At 39.0% G+C, this 9,601-nt stretch overlaps 1 protein-coding gene across 1 annotated transcript; it reads right to left on the bottom strand.

Moving 5' to 3' along the window:
• Positions 1–3,985: 3,985 nt before the first annotated feature.
• LOC118477646 (fucolectin-4-like) lies at positions 3,986–4,973 on the bottom strand (the record flags this gene model as incomplete). Its single annotated transcript, XM_035969626.1, has 1 exon — positions 3,986–4,973. A coding segment is annotated over one exon (825 nt), but the record flags the coding sequence as incomplete, so codon positions are not given.
• Positions 4,974–9,601: the final 4,628 nt, after the last annotated feature.

The following is a 9,601-nucleotide window of genomic DNA, read 5'->3' on the forward strand; positions in this document are numbered from 1 at the left end:
TGATAAGAAAGATAAAGCGAACCACACCACAGCACCCTTAAGCCACACGCCACTTGTCTCCTTACAAAAAAAACCTAACAAAAATGTTGCTTTGTTTTGGTCAATATCAAACGAAGAGGTCATTCACTGGGCGAAGATGACTATTTCACCAATAGTCGAAAATGTGATTAAGTTAAGACAAACTGATACAAACTGCTGTGCAAAGTATGGGTGACATTGATTCACCCATTAAAGAGATATTTGAGGATACGTTGCGCCACGACATTTTTGACCGCATTATAGTTACGTAGTTGCACAGCAGCTATTTACAAAAGCATTAAAAGTCAGCCTCATGTTGCACTGTTGTTCACTTTACATCTAAATTATATAACAGAAGAAAAAAGGATCTGTACTCAGTAGCTCTTCACATCTCAATTTATCATCAACTTTCGAACGAGTTGATAATATATCATCCTCTTAAAGCACAAACACTGTCTTTCTTAAAACTATGTAGATGTTTTAACGCCCAAATCGACACAATTTAGATCATTTACAAGGGGGCTCCGACCCTGCTAGTCAGGTCTAACCTGTGTTGAGAAGGGCAAAATATTAATGTCATTAGTTCTAGCAGAACACAGTAGAGAGGTTCTTGTGGTCGAGAGGTTACGGTGTTCGCCTCTCATTCAATAGGTCCTGGGTTCGAATCCAAAGAGCTACGGGAAATTTTCTTCTCTAAAAATCTTATCCTTTCACCTTCTTTCCTGCTCTCTTACAATGTTCTGTCGTCTGCTTTCGTCTCCACTTTCTTTCTGCCCCACCCCCTCACCTCCGTTGCCCCTTCCTCTGGGCTCCTGGCTTTTTCGGCAGCCTTTCCACTGCTACTCATTGGCTCCTTCTTACTGCTGCCTTTCAGCACACCCCTGATCATCTTATGGTAGGTAAGATCGAACACCTAGCCTTCTCACTTCTCGGATAAGGGTGAACAATCTCGGAGGTCTCGTGTACAAGTTGCGTACGTTAAAGATCCCTTGGTGGTCCGAAATCGATAAGAGTAGGCTTCAGTCGCCACCCGGGCAAAATTAAAAAATTCCTGCCAACTGAAAATGTTTGGTGTGTCCCGTGCGCTCGTATGACCTTATGCAGTAGCGAGCACTTTAAAACACTTACCTTAAAAAAATTTAATTAAAAGCAATCCAAAAAAAAAAGAAAAAAAGCCAGAGATAGTCAATAAAAATTCTCCCCACTCAGGAATCAAATCAAACTCTCAGGTCTTCTTCTGTGGGACAGCGAAGTGCCTAACCGCCCACCTCTGACTCCAGTCACACAAAGCTGGGACGTTTTTGTTCGTTGGTTGCTTTTGTTCACAACACGCATTCGGCGAAAAAATCATCCTAAATGATAGAGACAAAACACAGATATGTTTTTTTTGGGTTATTTTTTTCAAGTTTTATTTCATGTTTTGCAAGTGCTCAATGGCCACCACCGGCAGCACGGACAACATCAAGCCGGTATCCGAATTCTTCCTAAACCCACCTCAGGTTGACTCGGCCCACTGTGTTTATTGTAGCTATTGTTCGATATGTTTTGTCATTGATATTTGCTGGAAGTGGTGGAACATAAACTACGTTATCTTTGACAGACCCCCACCGGAAGTGGCTTTTCACTTTACTGCACGCAGATTTGAATGACTTCATTTTTCAACAATGCGGAGCACCGTGCCATTGGCATCTCTGGGTTCGACCTTATCTGAATCAATGATCGTACATAACAAGATGGTTCACTCAGCCAAAAAAGTGTCCGCGGACGTCCGCTCATTGCTTCAGATGGTGCTGCAGTTTTTGTTTTGACGCTCGCGTGCGTAGATTGACTGCTGCTCATCAACTGTTCGGGTTCTTTCAGTGCGGAGTTTTTTTAAAATAGTTATTTAGGGTTTTTTTATTTAATGATCTCTCACCCCTCATTCTAAAGTCAAAGTAAACGAAGAAAACTGTCGCCTCTTCCGGCGTAACTATTTTTAAAAAGCGCTCTTCCGAAATTGGAATTCTTATTTATTAAAAAAACTGGTTAGTTTCACTTTTATTTTTTTCACACAAGTAGGGTAACTCGGTTCCCAAAGGGAGCGCATTGGCGAAGAGGGCGCGACCGAATTTTGAGGACAATTTTTTTTAATTGGCCCAAAGAGAGGAGTGAACCATCTTGTTATTCACGATTGGTAGGAGAGGTGCTGAAGACCTCGCTCTCTGCGGTTGGTCTGCCAGATCCCCAGACCTCAAGGCTTGTGACTTTTGTGTGTGTGTGTGGAGGTATGTTAAAGACAAAATAATTTCTCACATTTTGCGAATCCATACGACAATATGTTTTAAATGGATGTAAACGGTACTGAGTCTAGTTGTTAGGCTAATGGGCTCGTAATCGTGAGGCTGCGAGTTCGGGGTTTCAAGTTTCAGGCCCGAAGTTGTGTCCCTGGGAAAGGCACTTTACACCAATTTTCCTCACTTCAACCAGGAGAAGATGAGTACCTGGCTATATACAGCGAAACATTTTGTCAGATTCCAGTGTAGTATGCTTCTCAGGAAGTTGAGATTGTTTCAGGTCTCCTGGGGCAATAATACAGATTGTAAAGCGCAGAGAGCTTGTTGTTGAGCGAGAATATGTGCAAAAACTGCTCTATCTGTTAAAAACCGCAAAACGTTGATAAAAGACCCCAAAAATGTAAGTTTACAGTTTCCGAGGATTCTCAAACCTATAAAATTACAAAAATTTGGGTGCCATTTCCCTGTTTGTCTTACCTTTGATACCGTGCACCTCCCTCTCCCATTTTGCAAATGATACCTGGACGCATAGTCATAGAAGATGGGTATTTTTAAAAATCAAATGTAAGACAAATTACCATCTTTTAGGAAGGTACCAATAACTTTATATTCCCTGATTCCACCACACCGTAACACAAAATAGTCAAAAGCAATTTTTATTCTGAATTTATTCTGAAAGAATGTTTTAATTTTGCTAGAAGATAAACAATTCCTATCCAAATGTTATAAACAAGGACAAGGTCAATGGTCAGAGAAAGAAAAAAAAAACACCCAGAAAAAAGGAAAAAAAAGAGGCACATAAAAGTTTATATCCCTTTCAAAGTATTTTCACTCTTATTATCAGCAACATAACAAACAGCAACGCATGTCGTATAGTAAGTGAAGATAACCTAAAAGTCTCCAATCCTCATGTCGTACTCTAAAACATCCATTCTTTCCCCCTGCTCATTGTTTTCGTAAGTAAGTAAGTAAGAATATGGACTTATCGCTCCCTATCAACCTGCAAGTAAGTAAGGATAATGTGGATTTAAAGGCCTCTATCAACACTATTAGTGGTCTGCAATATGTAATTAAGAATACTACCGATTGAATGTTCCTATCAACGCTATTCATGTACTACACCAAGAGAGAAGCCGCAAGCTTCGCACATCCACAATAGAAATGGAGGCTTTAAAGGTTCGAAATGTGGCAAACCTTTCGATAAAATGGCAACCTCCACCCCCACCCCAACCCACTGCCCACCCCCCCCCCCCCCGATGAACACGTTAATATGAACAATGATATGGATGCATACAGGCTTTATTCCATTAGGAATTCAAAATGAACAAACGCTGTAAATGGTATAAATTAATTTTCTGCATGAAGTTCTTTTTGCTCAAACTAAAAAAAAAAAAAAAAAGTCTTCCAACCAACGAAGACCTTTATGCCTGGTTAATGACCATTACCGTGTCAATATGTTCCTCTTTGCTCAAACTAACCAGCACATTCATTTACCAACCTGTCAACCAAGGTAGAGCTTTTATACTTGGATAATGACCATTGAGCTTGGTAGGTGCTTTGGTGTGATTAGCCCCTTCTTTCCTACAAATCATCTATCGCCCTTATTTCTCATCCTTTTCTGTGTATGTCACTCTCTAATAACTCCTCTAATCTTCGACACTTATTTGGCCAATTTATGTCGCAAGTGCTGTAAAACAAACAATCTAGCAATCAAACAAACAAGTCTACCAAGAGCAAATTCTGCATAAAGAACGAGCAAGTCTCTAGCTGTGGTCATAGCGTAGCAAGCTTCCAATCGGCGTCTTGTTGTTGTTGTTGTTGCCTGTAGGAGTGTAAAGCCGACAGTTGTAGACACTCTCACAGGCTTGTGCTAGTCTTGTACTGTAGTGCGTTGCCAACCTCTCTTCTCTCCTCCTCCCATACACAAACTCTGGCACACTGCAATACATTTTTCACGCCCTGTTTCGAAATTAACGGGGTCTCCGAACTTTTTCGTCCCGCAGAAATGGTCATAAAAAGCTGTTCATTGGTAGGCCTAGTGACCACCTGTGCAAACACTTGGAATTCACAAAAGACCAAACCATAGATGCTCCAGTTGAATATGATGACAAACCGACCTATGACAGGAGTACCACAAGACAACAGCACTGTTTCTCCCTCCCCTACCGCCTCCTTCCTGTGAACACACATCTTCCCCATACTCTTCTCCTCCGGGTATGCCGGATCATCTTGGGGATTCCTCTCGGACACATACACGAAGAAATCCTCCAATCTCCAATAATATGCAACACGGTTTGTGACTTTGACAGAGTAAACAGTAAACGGCTGAAGAAGATCGACCATCCACCAAGTTGGTCGGTTTAGCGCCTGGTCCTGAGGGCCATGTGTATGACAGCAGGAGCCGGAATCCCAAAATGGACTGCTGTCTCCGTCATTGCCGAATTTGGCGTACCCCTCATGCCTTGTACTACTTTGTTCTGAAGGTTTTCTCAGAGCTACATTGTCCAAACCGTTTACGGGGTATGGGAAAGTTGGAGAACCAGGACAAGACGTATTATGCTGGGAATGCAGACTGAAAGAACGTTCTTGTACTTCCAAATGTTTTTCAACATTGTCAGTTGTTTGTAGGTCGTCACTGTTCGTTTTTGTTTCATATCCAGCAGCCTTTGCCACGTACACCGAGCGTTAATGTATTGAAAAGTTTGTCTTCGTATTCTAATGTGTGGATTCACTCAGTATGTGTGTGTGCGAGTGCGTGTGTGCGAGTGCGTGTGTGTGTGTGTGTGTGTGTGTGTGTGTGTGTGTGTGTGTGTGTGTGTGTGTGAGTGTGTGTATTTGTGTGTGTGGGTTTGTTTGTTTGAGCGTGAGTGTATTTGTTAGAGAGAGAGAGAGTGTGTGTGTTTTTGTGTGTTCGTGTGTGTGTGTGTGAATGTGTGTCTGTGTGTCTGTGTGTGTGTGTGAGTGTGTGTAAGTGTGTGTATGTGTGATGATGAATGTGTGTGTGTGTGTGTGTATGTGTGTGTGTGTGTGTGTGTGTGTGTTTGTGTGTATGTACGTGTGTGTACGTGTTGTAAAAGGGTCTTTTCACGAGACGTCCAATGTCAATGTCCTGTGGCGAGGTTTTTATACAACACTTTGTGACTTTTTCAAGTTTGTGGTCCTCGTACAGAGTCAACAGTTCACTCTTCACTGTTGACCTCCACACACCAAGATTTGAACACTGAGGTTTTCACTCTGTGGGTCTTTCCTTCTTGCCAGAATTTAAACACTAAGTCTTTCACTATAATAAGTCTTTCACTCTGTGGGCTTCCACTCTTCAGGATTTGAACACTCAGTCTTTCACTCTGTGGGTCTCTTTTTCATGTCAGGGTTTGACCGGAAAGTCCTTCACTTGATCATTCAGAAGTTACAGAAAAAAAGTTGCTCGTTTCCGATGCCACTAAAGTGAGGTAAAAAAGTTTAAAAATCGTGGCGCAACTTATCTTCAAACATCTTTTTAAAGGGTGAATCAATGTAACCCATACTTTGCACAGCGGTTTGTATCAATTTGTCTCAACTATGTCTTATTTTATTTCAACAACAATTGAGGCTAAATTAAAAAGGTTTTCTTTATAAATGTATATGAAATACTATAAATCTCCGTCACGCGCAAAATGGAATTGTTCACAGCACTTCCCGCTTCTCTTTCACATTTTGCGAACGGATGTGGCCTGCGTCACAGCTCACAAATAACACTTGTTAGCGGCAAAACTAATTTAAAGAAATCCATTTTATACTGAACACTCTTTTGCAAAAAAAGTTCTCAAAACATGCGTTCAATAAACATAATTTCGCTATAACATTTTTTTTTTTTTAAATGATGGACTTGCTTTTAAAAGCGATATTGTCCCTGCTGTAAACCTTTTAAAATCTTTAGAAACCACCCACTTGGATGCTTTGTTAATATTTATTAAGGAATTTTCTAGGAGAGAGCTAACAGGTGTTTACAAATATATTGATCAGTTAAGACAAAAATTAAATTGATACAAGTCACTGTGCAAAAGCTGGAGAGTTTATGTTCGATAGTTGTGGAGATTTTTGACAATAAGTTGCACCACGAACTTTTGAACGCACTATAATGATATAGTTAATACGTTATGTTTGTCTCCATCGCTTTCATAACGCTTACAAGAAATCTTGATTTTCTAAACAAGAGAAAAGAGAAAGAGAAAGCAACTTCAGTATGAATCAAATCATCTTGTTAAAACCAACTCGATAGAAAATGAAAATTAAATGACGTTGAAAGGAAAAGCGTTTTTGTTTCTGATACGACCACAACATACTTACGGCTCCTAAAAATTCACATCTTGCGACTGTTTTAGCGTACGGTTTTGCACTCAAAAAGTACGATATGAGTAGAAATTATCCCTTTGACCTCTAATAGCATTACACTCATGTACATTCAAAAGATAAGAAAATATTTTTAAAAACCACACATTTATTTCCGATACAACTTGATCTAGTACATCTACATTATGATGTATCCACAATTTCAGCAAAACTTTACTAGTCTCAAGTGCAAAAGTGAAAAACGTCTGCATGAGCACTAAAATGTCTTTCACTCGGAATAAAAAAAGGTTTAATGTAAATTGGCGTCGGTGGCCTAGTGGTTAGGCTCTCGGACTCGCAACCGTAAGGTCTTGGGTTCGAATCCCGTCAGGGGCCCGACATTGTGTTCTTGGGAAAGGCACTTTGCACAAATTTTTCTCACTTCACCCAGGTGGAAATGGATACCCGGCTATAGACAATAAACGATCTTGTCAGTTTGATAGTGTTTGAGCGCGTGAAATCCGCAGCTTGCACTGTATGCTTCTGCGGAAGCCGAGAATGTTTCTGGCTGTTCTCAGAGAGTCTGCTGGGGTAATAATAGTTGTAAAGAGCATAGAGCATGCTCTTGAGCATGGATATGCGCTATATAAATGCAATTATTATTATTATTATTATTATTATTATTATTATTATTATTATTATTATTATTAAAGTAGGCACTTTCGTTTAAAATACACCAAAAACGTAATGTTGGAGTAAGTAACAAGACTAGATCTAAAGAGCTACGCGTCATCTTCCAGGTAAATAGCATGATTTTTTAAGTCATATGCGTACAATCAACAGATTTTAGTATAGGATAATTTCTGTATTATGTAATGATGAACAGAACAATAATATTAATAATATTAATAATGTTTAGTATAATAATAGTAATATCATCCTAATGATAATAATAATAATAATAATAATAATAATAATAATAATAATAATAATAATAATAATAATAATAATAATAATAATAATAATAATACAAATCTTTCATCAAAAGGATCGAATGGAGAAAATGCGTTCTATTTCATCCGGTAATATACCTGGGGAAGTGAATGGACAACGAGCTAGAACAATGATTAAAGCTGATCTAGATCTAGGCACATTGTCATGGAATGTCCGCGGACTTGGAGATAAATGACGAATGTCATGGAGGGAAAGAGTCATGGGTTTGTCAAACATAAGGAAGAAAGGCAACAAGGCCATTATAATGATTATTGATTCACAAAGGCTACCTCCTGATCTGGATGAGTGGAACACCTGAAAACGAGAGGGGTAAACCCTGTGTTGCTTTCATCATACACTCACAGGAAGAGTTGATCAAATCGATCAAAACAATCAATTTTCGAAGAGATGAATTGTGAAAATTCTAATACAGTAAGATACATTCAAACATCGATACTCGTAAAGACCGCTATGCAATGGAAGGTAGACAATCATATTATTTATAAGAACTGTGTAAACACGATAACCCAGTCAAGAAAAATGTGAAAAGCTTTACCGTTCTGGACAAAGACATTTCTGGTAATTTTCTTTCGATTATTGATTTGGACATCAAAAGACCAAGGAAAGAAATAAAAACAGTTAATTCCGGAACTTGAAAGAAAAGAAAAAAATTAAACAAGTTTCAATGTGATATTCGGGACGTTCTAGCTAAACAGAGAAACCCTCAACACCATCATGAGGAATATTATAGATGATCAAGCTCCTGCAAAAAAAAACCCCACCGGAAATTTTCTCATATCCTCCTTCTGTAAAATGGTTTAACCTAGCAACGAAGGATGCAACCCCCCCCCCACAACTTGAAATAAAAGAGAAAACAAAAACAAAAACAAAAGACAAGCGAAAAGAAAATTGAGAAAAGCACGACTTAAAATGCATAAGGGAATATAATTGTTATATTCATGAAGAATAATGTTACTAAATTAATGATCACCCAGGCCAGGCGTACTTTCTTTTTTTCGTTAATGTTAGAACTTGTAAGGAACTTTTTGATGTCTATATTGGACTATTTGACAACCAAAATAGACCAGTATTACACCCTGGCACCGACAAAGAACTTTGTAGTGGCTTTTCTGTCTTTTTTCTCTCTGACAAAATCACCCCCATTAGACAAGGACTCGATAAAATGTGCGCAATTGCCCCAAATTACCATTCGTTTGAGGGGCTAGTCATTGATTACTTTACTACAGCTACGGAAGAAGAAATAAAAAAGATTGTACAGATAGTCCATCAAAAACTTGCGTCTTAAACCACCAGCATTAAACAATATTGAGAACAACTTCTTCCACACATCATCCAAATTGCAAAATGTAAAGATTCTCTCACCACAGGTACCTTATTGTATTAAAACAGCACATGTTGGACCCTTTTTGAAAAAAAAGCTGAACTTGATGAAAAGGACTTAACATTTTTTAAACCATTTTCAAATCTTTCATTCTTAACCAAAAATTCTATAAAACGTTGTGTCTAATAGACTCTTACAGCAAATCAAGGCAAACATTATTAGCGAAGTTTATCAGTCAGCATACAAGGTACACCATAGTACCGATACAGCGTTACATAATGTCTGTAGGCCTACTGATAATATTTCAAAGGAAATTGATAAAAGAAAGGTGTGTCTTCTTACTCTTTTGGACCTTTCGGCTACGGTCGATATTTTACTTGGTGTCACCAGATATTAGCCCATATTAACTTGCAGGCTGGAGAAAGCCCCTGGAGCTTTTATTTAGAGAGGACTCTCGATCAAGTCTAAGTGCCAGATCCAATGGAGAAAACGCATTACGGTACATCCTCTAGTGATTGGTAAACGTGTTCCTTTGACGTTGGACAGTCGGTGCTATATATGTCATTAGAGGACATGAAAACCTCGTGGTATGGCCAGCCCCGCTGTACCGCCAACTTCATGCTCGTCCCAAGGTAAGCGGTATAACGAGGTTTGACTGTAATAATAA

This window comes from Aplysia californica, unplaced genomic scaffold, assembly GCF_000002075.1.
Source record: "Aplysia californica isolate F4 #8 unplaced genomic scaffold, AplCal3.0 scaffold00164, whole genome shotgun sequence".
NCBI classification, from domain to species: domain Eukaryota; kingdom Metazoa; phylum Mollusca; class Gastropoda; order Aplysiida; family Aplysiidae; genus Aplysia; species Aplysia californica.